We start from the raw sequence: 15187 nt of genomic DNA, 5'->3' as shown, positions 1-15187 counted from the left end.
ACATTGCCATTTCTGAAATCCTGGCGAGAAACGCACATTTTGGGGGGAAGGGCAAGGAAGTGTCACCACAGGTTGGCCGTACTCTGATTGTTCTCATCAGCCAGTCTTCTGCAAAAGAAATTGATGAGAAAAGACCTTTTTCCTTCATTTTTATTCTCCCATCATTGAGCCATCTTCCATTGTGTCTGTCTTAACCTAAAAGGTTCGTGCTGAAGCGGTGGGGGCAGGCGCTGGGTGCAGGATTTCCCGTATAGAAACGTGGGCATCGTTTAACTGACGTTTCTGTTGTTCTAGAGTTCTTTGCTGAACTGGATAAAGTGATGGGCCCTCTGATTTTTAATTCAAGCATCATGACAGACCTAGTGCGTTACACCCGTCAGGGATTGCATTGGTTGCGCCTGGATGCCAAGTGATCCTTGGAACTGAAGGAATGGAAAATCGAACCCGTTTTTCTCGCTGCCTCTGATTTCTCTCCACAACACTGTGTCATGTCAATAAGGAAGACTGCCATAACACATTGCTTAGTTGACACTAAGAGCAAGGAATGCTTTCACCTGTCTCCCATCCTCCTTCGTGTTTTGTGTTTTAACCCCAGATCAGCTGGTTAATGGACTTTTTTGGTATTCCCGTTCTAAGTTATTTAAATATTTTAAAATTTGCTACATATAAAGGTGTAGTTTTGCTGATCTGTCGCGGATAGATCATTGGAATTCCAGTCATCATACATAAATAGTCAGTTTAAATCCTATTTATTTTAATTTTTTTAATTTTAATTTTGAAAAGCCCGCTTCGGGGTGGTTTTTAGCTATTTCTTCCCTAAATTTACCCTTTCGAGTACTTAGCAGAAATTAAACATAGACACTTTATTTAAGTACTTTGTGAGCTTTGTTACTCTGTAATGTCTTGTGGTGGTAGAGCCCGTAAAAGGAACTAGGGTTGATAGGTTCTAGCCTAGAGGGACACCATACTTTTCATGCCTAATGCCTCTGAGTCAACTAATAAATGACAACTACAGATTTATTATTGCAGAATTTGTACTAAAATAGAAAAGTTCCAGATATTCTTCTACGTATTAAGATACTTCATTTAAATGAATTATAAAGAAATTTATATGGAAAAGTATTTAGCTGGATCTGACCTGGATTGTTTTCCAGGCAGTTTCAAAGCCTCGATTAACACTATAACAATCACAAAACATTACAGGAATTTGCAGTTGATGTCATATCGAAGTAATGGTGTAGGAATGAACTTCGGTCCGGGAGGTGCGGTGTGTACAGGAAAGGCTTCCCAAAAGGACAATCTTGTGCTTTTTTGCATCTCTTCGTTTACAATACGTTTCATTTCTGTGCTTGTCATTTTTTTTTTTTTTTTTTTGACGCTTACAGAATCGGTGAACTTTGTGGTTTAAAAATTCCTACCAGAACTGTCATTTGCATCTTTTTCCATTGACTGAGAAACCAGGAATCTTGAGTGGACATCGAGGTCCACGTTTTCCTTTTAGGGTCTGATAGGTAACGGACACTACAGGATGACAGTGCAACAGCCATCGTGGGGTGGGAGCACACCTGCTGTCACAGGGAAATGGACCGTTTTGGTGCAGAACGGCTTCAAAACTTGCATTTACCCCATGTCAAGGAAGGTCCCGTTGATGTTTGATGGAGCGTAATATTCACTTGCGGGGGAGCGGCTTGGCGCGGCGGCAGTGGCTCACGGAGCTGCAGCTGGCTGCTCCCCAAAAGTGTCAACCAAAGTACCTTTCCACGTAAGGTGCTTGTCTGAGCAAAAGGTTTAAGATGCTACTGCTTTCAGTATCGCTTAGTGCCCCTAACATGTCTGGTGTGCCTTATGCCTTACTTTTAGATGAAGATTTTATGAACTGTTTACAAGATGTTTTACAGCAGGACCAGGTATACTGTATGCAGTGGTCTTCTGCAGTACTTTGGTAAAATTCCATTTCCTTTTTCCAAGTACCAGTGTCTGTCACCCAAACTGACTTCTCGTTGCGGTGGTCTCCTGTTGAAGGTCAAACTCGGAATCCTTTGGAGTCAGATCGTGGAATGCTGCTTTGTTTTCTCTCCCACTGATCCCTTTATTCCGTACCAGATAGGAACGTGCATGTTCAGGAAAATTATTGCACTAAATTTTTTGTGTAGTTGTAGTTAAGTGCCAAAATCACGGCAACCTCGAGAGAAGGAATAGAATTCTACGCTACTTAGTACTGCAGTATGTCCTATGGGCTTTAAGAGTTTAGAAGTTTTGCAAATTAGTAACCTACTAAAAGGTAGCTGCATATTCGTAGAGCTTCCTTTGCGTTCCAGCGTGTTTTGTACTTCCAGAAAAGCTTTGCTACGTACGAATTGATCCATGGTGAACAGACCTCTGACTTTTTTTCCATGACAGCCGAATTTACTCGTCAGGTCTGTCGGAGCATCCTTTTTATTGAATCACTGTGCAAGGTCACGTTTCTGTTGGTGTTTGCTGTTTGAGACAGAACTCTGTACCCTCAAACTCCACAGCTTGGTTAATGGGACACTGTCAACTGTTTTTCCTTTAATACTCTAAAGTGCCTAGCACACTTTTGACGCTATATAAAAAATACCTTTGTAGAAGTCATAGTCGTAGTTTTATTTTTTGTGTAGAGCTGCACTAGCCAGCATGGCTGTTCCTTGGCTTGCTCCTTTGTGCACAGTTACCATTGCTGTTAGCAGGAATGGTCTCCTCTCTGGGAATTTTTTTTTCCTTAACTAGAGTCCCACGAATACCTTTTGGTGTCGTGCTGAATTGAGCTCTTAAAAACCGTATTGCTTATCCCTAGATCAGCAGATCTTAAAGAAATGGTCTTCAAATGGCCGTGCAAAGACTTTTTTGCATCATCGTGTCAAAATGTGGACCTGAACTGGTTGAAAGTGTCCCACCACAGCAGCGTCCTTCGTAGTAAAATACCCTCTGGAGTTCTGTCCCAGGTCTTCTGTCTGTGCGGGAGGTGGGCAGTGGTCTCGTGGATTGGAAAGAAATGCCTTACGCATCCGTGGCTCTTTCAAACAGATACACCGAAACTTGGCAATTCCCAGAGTCATTCTTCATTTGGGATTTGCCATTGTTTCCGAGAGAAAAGCTATGTACTTTGTCAGATTCCGTAGCTAAAGTATGCAATAGGCTTCCATCCCCCTGCCCGAGTGCGGGCGAGCGGCCTGAGCCTGCCCTTCCGAACCTCTGCGCGGCGGCAACGCGCGGCGCTTCGGCACCTCCGCGCGCCGCGGGTGTGACTGACGAGGGAATCCCCAGCTCCTGGCGTCCCAAGTGATTCCCCAGACGATTGTACGTTGAACACATATTGGCGCCGTAATTTTAATCCCCTCACTGAACGCGGTCCCAGTTGGTGAATCTTAAAAAATGGCTTAATCAGACTAGGCTTGCTCAGCTGTCAAACCGATCTGAACTCGCAGGCAGACTGGCCAGTTCCCAGGTGATAAGGTGCAACCGTTAGAATTCTAAACAAACCTTCAGGACACCAGAGTAAAACAGCCCGAGACTTTTGTTTTGATTTGAAACTATGAGCCATAAAGCAGAGCGTAGGGATGGCTCTTCTTGGCTTTTGATGGCAGTATGCAATTTGTATTGTACGTGTCTTTTAATATATATGTATATATATATGAACTCAGTCTGTCCAAAGTATATGTTATACTTGTTTTTAGATTATGGTGCAACTGACTATATTGATATATTATTTATTGAGTGCTGAATCGCCATCTTATTGGTGATAAATCTCGCATATTATACAGGAGTGCAATGTATATTCCTTTAGATTGCTGAGGCTTGATTGCTGTGATAACGAAAAAACAAAAAAAGCCCTGAGATGTATTTATGAGTGGCCCCAACATACAGAGAGGCAGTACTTTATGGAAATAATGTAGCGCTTGCCTGGGGCAAGTAAAATAAAGCCGTAGGCAGAGAATTATGCAGTTTGCCAAAATGGCAAACAACTGGAAAGAGAGAGACTACCTTTGCTGTATTTAATGTTTCACTTTACCTGACAGATATTTGCCGTCACTGCAGTGTTTATGTTAAGGCAGATACAAAAGGGCCTGAGCAAGTCAAGTTTGAATTACCCATTGGGGAGTAAATAACTTCCAAATTCCTAGATTTCTGACAAATTCTTTGGTCAGGGTTTAAATTACTCCATCTGATGCATCAGTGTTACGGAAAACCCTGTGTTTCCGAGCCACAAAGTTAACGCTAGACATCTTTCAGCGTAGAGAGTAGCCAAAGCTTTTGCTAGCCAACTCAGACGAATCCAGACCTCTTCCAGGAGGCGAGTTTCCTCCGCGGGAAGGTTGGGTAGGTCGGCTCGAACAGTCAGGGAACCGCGGGGTTTGCCCAGCTCCGTTACTCTTCGAGGAATTGGCCCCTGCTGCTGTGATGCCCTTTGCAGATGGCCGTGGCGGGGAGGGAAGGGGCAGCTCTTCCGTCGGTGGCAGCCTCGGTCGCTCGCCACGCTCTGCCGGTGCTCGGCCCTGGCGAGCAATCGCGGTGCGGGGGGCGCAGGGGCCGTCTCGGTGCAGGCGCTTCCCCTGTTCTCGTTTCATCGGGAAACCAAGCGGAACCGCATCCGTTCCCGGCGCGAGGGGCCGGCGGTGCCGCCGGGGCGGGGGGGAGGCCGGTTGAAGGCCGCGCTCGCTGCCGCCGCCGGCTCCAATGGGCAAGGCGAACCGCCGGGGGGTCGGGCGCGCGGCGCTGCTGCAGCGGGGGTTTCTGGCTGCGTTGGCGTGACACGTCCGAAAACTCAACTCTAAGGACCAGGCGTGACTTTTGCAAGCACAGTTCCTGACGTTTGTATCTGGTCCCCCTTTTAAATTGTTTTAAGAAATTTTGTATATGGAGGATAAAGTGCTTATATATTTATTAAAAATCCTTTATCTTATTTGAAATTATTATTTGGTGAAGAAGGGTTTTTCTTTGGGGGGAGGGCTGGTGGGTGGGGGAAGGTAACTTTTAACCTGTCACTTATAAATGAAGCCCTTGTGGATCCTACAGGAAGGTACTGTTAGTAACTAATGGGATGTCTCTGTTTATGCTTTGTACATGACAAGTCCATGTGTTACATTTTGTTTCTATCAAGATATTTAGGCATCTGTCTTCAACCAAAACCTAAAAAAAAAAAAAACAAACTGTGATTTTATTTGTTGCAATACATTTGAAATTTCAAAGGGTACTTTGGGGCTCAAAATTAGGATTTCTAAGTCAGTATGTGCATTTCACGTAATAAAGCTGTTAATGGTGAGCAAAGTATTATATACTAACTAGATTTTTTCCACATCTGTATAGTATATTCTATGTATTTTGTGGTATTGAGATTATAGAAAGTTTAGTGTCTGAAACATGCGTTTAATGTGTATTTTTAAACAAATTTATGGCAATTAAAATATTTGGAGAAAAGGGTATCACATTTCAATTTGTAAAGATCTTTTTAACTACTGTGTCATTAAAATGCTTTGTACAATGCAAAACTGTAACTGGAGAAACTAAGTTTAATAAATATCAAATAGATTTTCTGTATTAAACTTCAAAACCACTGTGCTCGTCTCTGTTGCGTGGGCTTTCTCCTCCCTGGTGTTGCGTTTTTAAGCAGAGTTTTGTTTTCTGATCCTCCTGCTCTACGTGTAACGGAAGGAAAATCCCATTCGGTATTTGTGCCCCAGACTGGTTGGTGTTTGTCTAACGAAAAGTGGCTCCGTTCCCTTCAGCCCTCCGAGTTAACCTGCCACAGGCCAATACTGGGTTTTGATCAGTTTATTTTAAAACAGGCGCTACTTCAGTGGCGAAAGTCAGTCCAGGACGTTTGTGTAAGTAGATTTGATGAGAAGTAATTAAAAGCAAGTACTTGCCCTTCCCATTATCGCCAGATAAGGTTGGGGTATCGGAAAGGCTGTTGGTGTTATCAGCATGTTTGCTCCCTCTTCCTCCCAGGCCTCTACCTGAAGTGCGGAGGAGGATCCGCTGGCGAGACTGAAAGGAGACGGACGCCAGATCTTTGTGCCCTGGCCGGGCTGAAGGGTAAACGGCTGAAGCCTGGTGTGAGTTAAGCCCTCCTGTTGGAACGCCAGCTGCGGGCTCAGCGTAGGTGTTGCTGACGGGACAGAAGGAGAAGCCAGGTGCTTTGCTGAACGGGCGTTTTTAATTCATACCTTAAAAAACCAAGGAACACTAGAAAAACCCCAAATGAACAGGAGGTGCAGAGTCCTTTTATTGAGCTTGGCCAGAGAGTCATCCTCAAGGGTTGTGCTGCGGAGGGACAGCCTCAGTTAGGAAACGCTCTCGAGGTCTTTCAGGTCCTTCTGTCAGTTCAGAGGACAGACGTGTCAAACCCACCGCTCGCTCGCCGCGGCGGCGCGGCTCTTGCCTGGCCAATAAATACTTCACCAGCAGAGCGGAGCAGCGTTAGCAGTAACAGCGCTGGGCGCTCTCCAGCGGGCCGGGTCACGCCGAGGCTGTTCTGAGGAAACAGTGGTTCTTCCTGGAAAACAAACCACGGTCAGGCCCTGAGGGCTGGGGCTGCCGGCGGCGTGGGGCTCAGCCGGGACGGCCCTGGCAGCACTGCTCACCCCCGTACGGCAGCGCTCGCCTTCAGCTCACGCAGCCGCGCGCCTCCCGTTCCCCTCCCTAACTCTGCCCGGCTCGTCTGGATTCGTTCTGTGTTCCTTGTGTAACAACTCCAAAATGCCCCTGACCTGGGTTAGCCCCCCGAGCAGTCCCTGCCTGGCTCTGCCTTCCTCCAGCTGCCGTTCCCTTCACCCGTGTTAACCGGCAGACGCAAACGGTGCACTTCGCCGGCACTGCCACCTCCTGCTCTGTCTGTGTGTGGTGGCAGAAGGGATCTATTCCGCCCTGGCGCTCTCTGCTTCCCGGTGTGTGTACAGCAGGTGCCACCCAAACTCAGCTTCCAGCCACTAAGCAGTGAAGGTAACTGATCGATTTAACTGTTGGTGGTTGGACAATTTGCTCCTGTCTTGTATTTGTGAGAGCTAAACAGCTTTTGATAATTTTAGCCGTCTGAAACTACGAGCTTAAGTAATCACCTTAAAGTGAATGATACTGCTTTACATATGCTTTAAAGTGACCGGTCCTGGCTTTAATGTTAAGGTCTCCAAGTGGTTACCTAAAAGCTGTCCAGAATCCCATGTTCTTTTTTGCAAAGACAGGTTATTCTAGGTTGCAGCGAGAGACTTGTCAGCAAGGGCACTTGCACTCTGCTCTGTTTGCTCTGTTGCCCCATCCCTATTCCTGGTACCTTTTTTATGCACAGAACAAACTCCGTATCTCGTTTGGGTGAGAATAAGCGGGAACTTCGTCTACCTAATAGAACACTAAGTGTCGCTGAGCCTGAACGTTGGTCAGGATGAGTTACCTGCACAGCATCGTAATGCATTCGCTGTTATCCCTGCACGAGGCTCCAACGGGTCTCAGCGAGACTCCTCTCCAGAAAGGCGTCATCCGCCTCTGTCTCGTTGGCCGAGGCCCGCGGTGGCGCACGGACGCGCAGCGTGTCTGAAACAGAGTCATGCGGCTGTCAGGGGCGCAGCGGCTGTCGGCGCTCGGTCAATTGTCTTGGTTTTAAGGGAGGAACTTGAAATCTTTATCGTTTCAGATCATGGCGTGCTCTGTTATAGCTGCTTGTGTCCTAACCCCAAAGAAGTGTAAAAACTTCACTATGTTTTTTAATCTTCCCGGGAGGGAGGGCAGAATTACTGCTGAGTTATGCCTCGGAGTAACCCAGTATTCACTAGGCAGTCACTCTACTTTTTTATGATGCCGAACCCTTTAAAAGAGGGTTTGGCATCATAACACGCTCTAGAAGAGCTCCAACTCCTGCCAGTTATTCATGCAAATCCTAACAGGTTCATCGCCTACTGCCTATTCGACTGAGCACATAGGTAGGCACCGCTCGTTACCTGGCTGAGCAGCAGCAGCGAGCAGAGCAAGACGACGGCCAGCACCTTCCCCCAGGGCATCTTCGCAGGGCGAGCCGTCGCTTCGGCCGCAGGACCGGCCTCGGGCGGAGGAGGTGGGAAGAGCCCAAATAGAACGTCCCAAGCTTCGGCGAGATTTTTATAGACTTCCTTCTCTTATCGCTGCATCAGCTGTCAGTCATTGCGGGAACAAAGTCCGTTTGGGAGCAAGAGGGAATTACCAAGTTAGCGCCCGCCGAAGGGATCTGGTTCAAGGCCTGGCTGGCTGGTCAATGATTTACTCTCCTTCCACCTGTACTTTGTCTGGCAGCTTTGCCGGTTGTGGCAATGGCTCCTTTCTAAAAAAAACCCACCCGGCGCGTTACCAGAACTCCACGGTGCATTTGCAAGCCAAAAGGTGGTTGGCCCAAAGTATTCTGGTAAAGAGTGAAAGCCGTAACTGTCTGTGACGCGTAACTCCTGGGACATGCAGTGTGTGCAGCCCCGAGCGTGTCAGCTGGGGGTGAGTATTGCCTTCCCGAGCTCACCAGGAGCAGGGAATCGTGCTTTTGACTCTGCTGCTCGTTCTTGGTACGTGCAGGGATCACGAGGAAGTGACTCAACCTTCCTTTCCACGCACACGGTGCGCAAAAAGCAGAGGTCACACTTTTCGGATGGGTCCGGGAATGTAGGAGGTATGTTCTGCTGGTGCCTAACAGACCTCTTCTTCCCAGGGTCCTCCCATGTAGTTAAGGATAATAATTTCCAGACAATGATCCAACCCCAGAAGCAAAGAGTCTGCTGCCAGGGTGTTCCGGAGCCGAGCTGCTCCATGTGGCAAAACGATGGTGTCTTTAGCTGAGCCCTCCCTGCTGCAGCCTGCCCCCGTGACTCCCCGGGCGCCCTGTAATGGTGCCGACGACCTGGACGGGCTGCTCGTAATTTAAGAGGAATCTCAGTTTTTCCCATTGTGAAATGAGATTGCAACAGCCTGGAGAAAAGAATGTTTAGGAGGAGCTTGCTCTTGCCGCTCCTCACCAACGCCGGCACACGTGGGAGATGCGTGTTACCAGTCCGGGAACGGACCTTGTGGTCCTGGCTCCCACGTCCATCAGGTACAAGGTTTATGAGATCACCGAGCGACGCGAAGAGAACTCGTGGCCAGTAGGGGCAGGTGGTGGGGCACACGGTGGTTTGAGTTACTTCAAGTAGGAAGATGCCGTATAAACCGGTGCCCAGTGCTCCACATGGCACGGACAGGTCGGGGTGTCGCAGGCTGCGTCTTCGGTGGCAGTTACAAGGGGGAGCAGCGGCAGCGCGGAAGGCTGCTCAGGGTAAGGTAAGGCCGTGCTGTCAGGCCCCTGTCTACAGGTGACAGCCCTCAGCCCAGACTTCACTGGGATTAAATAAAACCCCTTCCCAGCATGTCCTCTACAACCACGACTGGGAAATCTGTGCCTTTCCTGGGGTGGTTCTTAGCTCTTCCCTCTGCCCTGTTTTCCTTGCTTCCCTGTGAGGAGGAAGCAAAACCCATTATTTCACCTCCCTGGGTCTTACGCAGGGGAGGAAACGGGACAGTAAATCACATCTTATCAAACAGCTGAGCTCAGAGGGTTTTATGTTTGGCTGTGAATTGCTCAGTGGTTTTTCCCCTGAAGCTGTTTCTTCGCAAGCGTCCAAGTTCTGTTTTCTGCTGTACCCACGAGGCGCCGGTGCAGACCAGAGGAAGGGCAAGCGGCGGCGGCGGCAGCAGCAGGAGCAGCTGCCTGGCTTCTTTGGGGGAGGATTGGAAGCGACAGCTTTCAGCTCTGACAGCAGCGACCCCTGCGAGTTGTCAGCTCTCGGCGCTCTTGGCTAGGTAAGGCCAGGGCTGTGTGCCGATATGTCAAAACCACGTGTCCTTCTGGGTTACTGACGGCATCAGCACGTCCCGTTCAGGCAGCCATCTGGCTGCTCTGTGCAAGAAACCGGGGGAAAAAAGAATAAAATCAAACAGCTGTTTCCACGTAAGCGAGTCGTGCACGCCAGTAAAACACCACGGCTAAGATTCAGCTTAGAGCAAAATAAAAAAAAAAGAAGACCCAAAATGTTGCTCTGTTGCCACTTCTAATATTTACCAAGGGGAGAAGAGGAATAAATCAGACTACTGACTCGTTTTCTAATGTCAAATTCCGAAATACCCACTGGCCGAACTCCCTGATGCCGCACATCCAGCAGGAGCCGGCCCTGCCCCGAACAAGCTCTGTGTCCAGCTGCCGGCCCGACAGGCTGGCCCCTGGGGCTGCTGTCAGGGGGTGGCTCAGTGGGGCCAGAGGAGGCTCAGTGGGGTCAGGGGAGGCTCAGGGCGGTCAGGGGAGGCTTGGTGGGGCCAGAGGAGGTTCGGTGGGATCAGAAGAGGCTCAGGGGGGTCAGGGGAGGCTCAGGGGGGTCGGAGGAGGCTCGGTGGGGCCAGAGGAGGCTCAGCAGGTCAGGGGACAACTCGGCGGGGGAGCAAAGGGCGCGGAGGCCCAGGCTGCTGACTCGGCGCTGGCACTGCAGCGGGGCCGGGGTGCGGCGCCCCGGGGTGCTGGGCCAGCGGCCGAGGCGAAGGCGCTGTTTGCCGTGATCCCCCCCGCGCGGGTCAGGCGCGGTTCAGCTGTCTGTGACCGGGGGCAGGGACCTGGGGAGCGCGGGCGAGGTGAGCTGCTGCCGGCCGCGGCGCGGCCGAGGGCGCCAAGAGCCGAGCACTGGCTGAAGCTGCCGCCGCCGGAGGGGTCACCTCTGCCCCTGCGGGTGCTCTGGAGGCTCAACAAGCAGGACACGAGGAGAGATTTGGATTGAGCCAGCCTCCAGACCCAGCTCTCGCCATCAGAGAAGCCAGCTCATGGCTTCCCTGCCTGCAAAACACCAACAAACTGCACGAGTTCGGTTGAAGCACAGCCGGTTCTCGGCGCAACTGGCAGCACTGGGTGGCTCGTGTTCCTCCTGTTTGTGCCAAGCTCCGACTGGGCTCGGAGCGGACACTGGAGTGGTAGGAACAGCCCCGAGACTGAGCATCGTCTCACGTGCTTTTAAGTCATGTTAAGGGCCCCAAAAGTGTAAAACATTGAGCTGTAAAAATTGCAAACTTCAAGCGAGGGACTGAGCATCCTCCTCTCCCAGCCAGCCCAGCACTGAGCGCGCCGAGAGGCCGACGGAGGGAACCAGCACTCCCAGTACCAGCCACAGGAACAGCACGACAGGGAGATACAGACCTTGCGTTGCTTGGCGGGGGGTGTGAGCTTGGGATGGTCAGCTCGGGACTGAAAGGAGGGAAAAAAAAAAGAGGATAAAGGAGCCAGCCAGGCGCTCTGCACTTCAGTGAGGCCTGCTGGTACACTCTGAGCCCCAGGCTGAATTGCTTTGTCACTTTAATAACTTTACTACTGGCATTTGTGTTTGAATCATCTTCAGGTATGAAACAGCCTCGTTTCTCCTGGTAGTTTGCAAGAAGCACCTTCTAATCCAGCCTGTGAACCCCGACCAGGCAGCAGAATTGCAGTTCAGCATCTGATTAACATTAATAAATATGGTAATGACGGAATTGGTACCACAGAATCGCAGCACAGCCCAGGTTGGAAGGGACCTTGTGAGAGCACCTGGTGGGAAGGGAGCCCAGATGAGGTGGGCTCGCACTGGGTCCGGTCACCTCCTGAAAACCCCCCAGCTGGGGACTCCACCACCTCCCTGGGGAGGTTGTTCAGTGATTAATAGTTCTCACCGTAAAAAAATTCCTCCCTCGCCTCGAGATGAAACCTCTCCCGGTGCAGCTGGTACCTGCTGCCCCTCAGCTCCTTCACAGGGGCCAAAGCCCACGCTCCGTCCCGAGCCATCAGCCGGCTCGTGCGGCTTTGGTCAGCACCAGAACAAGTGGCCTAATTGTTTTTCACTGTTCTCAAGGAAAAGCAGTGATCAGAGATGGAAAGGGAGCCACGAGGTGTTATTTCCAGTCTCCTCCAGCTGAAGGCAGCCCTCACTGTGCTTGTTATACTGAGAAACGTTTCAAAGCGAAGAAAAAAGCCTAGAAATGCTCCAGTATAAAGAGTTTGCTCATACAGAGGTTTAACCCGGTTATCTCCCAGAGGGACCCAGAGATTTGATGCCTTACACATCTCAAGACACAGATTTCACATGAAGTCGTGGGGCAAAGTTTATTAGACAAGACTTATCTCCTGCTCAAGACCCTTCCAGCCGCGCGAAGGAGCTTGGCAACGCCAAGCTGACACCACAGCGAGGTAAACCAACGTCCTCATCACTGGTCGTTTTCATAGTCCGCCGGGTTCTTCCTCTTCAGTCTCTCAAACTCCTGCATCCCCCAGGAATAAAGGAGATAGCCCGCCACAAAGGCTGCAAGGGAAAGGCCACACTCACAAGCCGCCCAGCCTCAAACACCCCCAACTTCCCTGGGTTTCTGTGACAACGCCACCATGACACAGACCCCCTCCCTTTGGGCCTCCCCAGCCCCAAAATGCCGGCGGCGAGGCCTCCCTTCTCCCGCCGTACTCACGGGGCGCCACCTTGAAGACCTGGGAGCTGAACCGCCGCCAGACGTTGGGCAAACCCTGCGAGAGGGCGTTGGGGAAGGCGCGTTGCTCGAAAGGCGAGAGACTGTAGGTGATGACATGGCGAACCCGCGCCAGGTTCCCGAAGTGACGGCCCATAGCGCCCCGGTCACCTTCTTCACGACCGCGGCTGCCGCCGGCCGCCCCGGAAGCGGAAGCGGCATCCTGAGATGCCGCTTCCGCTTCCGGGGCGGCCGGCGGCTGCCGCCTGTGGGGGGGTGGGGGGTGTTTTCCAAGCGTATCCCGATTTCCCTGTAAAAGTTTTCGGTGTTTTTGAGTGCGATCGCGATCATTTAACGGCGATGAAATCCCCCCCGGAGAGGTTCCAGCCTCACGGGAGCGCCTCCATCCCAAACACAACCGTGTCGTCATCGATGAGGTCACCTCGGCCGTGGTTTTCCCGCCTCAGCAAGGGGGTTCTTTGGGGTTCGAGGCCTCCTTAGAAACGGCACTGACGGCTGAAAATGGCGTAGTGCAGAAATCTGCCGTGGAGAAGGCGAGCCCGGCCTCTGATCCGTGGCACTGACCCAAACCCACCGTTTCTTTAAGTTTTTTTCAGCACTTTGGCCTAAGTAGGGTTTTGCACCTGTGCCAAAGAAAGAATTAACTTTGTTTTCCTTCCTCGGCGTAGATGAATTCTCACCCAGCAGCAGCTACGCTGGGCAATTTGATTTAAAACAATCCAATGTATCGTAGGCTGGGAATATTTTTTGTGTTTGACATAGAAACGCCATTTCTTTCACTTTTTTTCCAGTACTTTGGCCTAAGTAAGGTTTTCCAGCTGTGCCAAAGAAAGAATTAACTTTGTTTTTCTCCCTGGTGGCTCAGTGAGGCTGAATTCTCACTGAGCAGCAGCTACGCTGGGCAATTTGATTTAAAACAATCCAGTGTAGCGTAGGCTGGGAATATTTTTTGTGTTTGACCCAAAACCGCCATTTCTTTCACTTTTTTTCCCAGTACTTTGGCCTAGTAGGATTTTCCACCTGTGCCAAAGAAAGAATTAACTTTATTTTCCTCCCTCAGTGGAGATGAATTCTCACCCAGCAGCAGCTATGCTGGGCAATTTACTTTAAAACAATCCAATGTAGCGTAGGCTGGGAATATTTTTTGTGTTTGACTTCAAGATATTCGCCTTGAGGTTTCGGTATTTATTTCAGGGGGACCTTCTCTCAGAGCCAAAGCAAGCCCCACAGCTCCAGGCTAACACAGCGCTCCGCTGGGGACTTCGTTGTGACAGAAGTCCCACGACTGTCACCCAGATTGTCGCGCTTCAGGCTCAGGAGGGTCAGGCCGCCATCCCCTGGCTCCCCGTGACGAGGCGAACCGCTCTCACAGCGGTGTGAAGCCACATGCTGTCCCCTCGGGCTCGGTCCTTCCCCCAACCCCCCCAGCTGAACTCCCAGCCCCAGGAACGACACAGGTCAGGCTCTAAGGTGGTTTGTTGTGGAAAGTCAAGGCTTTTGTGTAGCAACACGTTAGCAAGTCACCATCTTAAAGGTGATTCTTAACGAGTTTTGAAAAGACAGTGCTGCTCCACAGCCTTTTATTTAAAAAAAAGAAAATTCCCTACCAAAGCTGCTTTTTTTTGTGCAGAGCCCCACTCTCTTAGCTTGGGTCCCCAGCCTGAAACCTCCATTTTTAGCAAAAATTCTTAAAACTAGAAAAGTCTGGGAGAAAATAAATGTGGTTTGAAAGCATGTGAGATGAAGGCACTGCTACCTACAATGTCGCTGTGAGAGGAAACAAGGTTATGGCTCCACCTTTTCTAACTACTAAACCAATTTAACAGCATTTAAATTAATTCATTTAATAGGCTTTTAAAAGCCTTTTTTTTTTTTTTCCTTTTCTTTCAGCTGCCAGCACTGAACATTTCTTCAGAACTGAGAAGCCAGCAGCAGCGTAGCTCTGCATGTAGGATCCTGTGCCCTCACCCTGCAAACAGCTTGTGCTTTGTTCTTGAACGAGATCAAGCCTTGCTGTTCCTAACAGCTCACCAGCTCGCTGGTGCCAGCTCTTACTCAAATAATTCCGTGATTTGGGTGTTCACAAGTTATGACACAGCTGTCCTTAAATTCCTGCCACCCATGGCTGAGAAAGCCCGAGGGGTGTGACAGAAGAAAAGCAAGAAAAAACAAAAGCAAGGAAAAAAATACCCCTTTTTGCAGATGTAAGGAAGAACTGTCTTCTTGCCTGGGGGACCTGGAAACGTGGTAGGGAAAAAGAAGGAAAAACTGAGAAAGGAGTTTGAACATCAAAGACTTTCCTCTCTTCCTAGACACTTGCTGCAGATGTCACACAAAAGATGTCTTTACCAGGAAGACCAGCAGGCACTGGATGCAAGTGGTGTGCATGACAGGCATTTATTTCTTTTTTTTAAATCCATAACAAAACAGCTTAAAATAGACATTTAGTAGTTGAAACCGCTTCCACGTTTTAAATGCAAAATTCTCCCAATAAAATGATACTATTTACATTTGATTTCACATTCTAGAAAGGCTGAGTGGCTACAAAAATAAGTGCAAAATGGTGTAAACACCTTCTACAACTCCCTACCCAATCCTGACCGAGCTTTTGGAACGGGAGGAGCACTCTCCGGCTGACTGCAGCTGCGGACGTTCCGAGAATGCAGAAATCCCCAAACCCGGAGGAAGCGCAGCCTGG

The 15187-nt window shown here is 49.9% G+C and overlaps 3 protein-coding genes across 4 annotated transcripts in view; 1 reads left to right on the top strand and 2 right to left on the bottom strand.

The window, feature by feature from the left end:
• The window catches only part of AFF4 (ALF transcription elongation factor 4), a 49433-nt gene extending 46820 nt beyond the window's left edge, over nucleotides 1-2613 (top strand). For both annotated transcript variants that reach the window (XM_086471012.1, XM_086471013.1), the window contains exon 22: nucleotides 295-2613. In XM_086471012.1, coding sequence (XP_086327138.1) covers nucleotides 295-413 — 119 coding nt within the window. In that variant the 3' untranslated portion in view covers nucleotides 414-2613. The remainder of the gene's footprint in view (nucleotides 1-294) is intronic.
• A 3864-nt stretch (nucleotides 2614-6477) lies between these two features.
• On the bottom strand, nucleotides 6478-8009 carry LEAP2 (liver enriched antimicrobial peptide 2). Its single transcript, XM_086470848.1, has 3 exons — nucleotides 7950-8009; nucleotides 7406-7545; nucleotides 6478-6514 (listed from the first exon to the last, which is right to left on the bottom strand). Exons 1-3 carry the CDS (start codon nucleotides 8007-8009, stop codon nucleotides 6478-6480), a joined length of 237 nt encoding a protein of 78 aa, XP_086326974.1.
• Nucleotides 8010-12101: 4092 nt separating this feature from the next.
• On the bottom strand, nucleotides 12102-12660 carry UQCRQ (ubiquinol-cytochrome c reductase complex III subunit VII). The gene is made up of 2 exons (XM_086471094.1): nucleotides 12472-12660; nucleotides 12102-12311 (listed from the first exon to the last, which is right to left on the bottom strand). The coding sequence occupies exons 1-2, from the start codon at nucleotides 12623-12625 to the stop codon at nucleotides 12217-12219; spliced, it is 249 nt and encodes an 82-aa protein (XP_086327220.1). The 5' UTR covers nucleotides 12626-12660; the 3' UTR covers nucleotides 12102-12216.
• Nucleotides 12661-15187: the final 2527 nt, after the last annotated feature.

The sequence above is a fragment of the Leptosomus discolor genome, chromosome 10, assembly GCF_034619465.1.
Source record: "Leptosomus discolor isolate bLepDis1 chromosome 10, bLepDis1.hap2, whole genome shotgun sequence".
NCBI classification, from domain to species: Eukaryota; Metazoa; Chordata; class Aves; order Leptosomiformes; family Leptosomidae; genus Leptosomus; species Leptosomus discolor.
The sequence above is the reverse complement of the archived record's forward strand: the minus strand, read 5'-3'. Positions and strand labels throughout refer to the sequence as shown.

Bases quoted from the DNA above. Each gene is read 5' to 3' on its own strand.
- LEAP2 (XM_086470848.1), bottom strand. From the start codon at position 8,009: ATGCCCTGGGGGAAGGTGCTGGCCGTCGTCTTGCTCTGCTCGCTGCTG. The intron at 7,546-7,949 runs GTAACGAGCGGT...ACTCTGTTTCAG, and splicing joins CGCTGCTGCTGCTCAGCCAG to ACACGCTGCGCGTCCGTGCG. The intron at 6,515-7,405 runs GTAACTCATCCT...TTTGTTTTCCAG, and splicing joins TGCATTACGATGCTGTGCAG to GAAGAACCACTGTTTCCTCA.
- UQCRQ (XM_086471094.1), bottom strand. From the start codon at position 12,625: ATGGGCCGTCACTTCGGGAACCTGGCGCGGGTTCGCCATGTCATCACC. The intron at 12,312-12,471 runs GTGAGTACGGCG...TTTCCCTTGCAG, and splicing joins GGTCTTCAAGGTGGCGCCCC to CCTTTGTGGCGGGCTATCTC.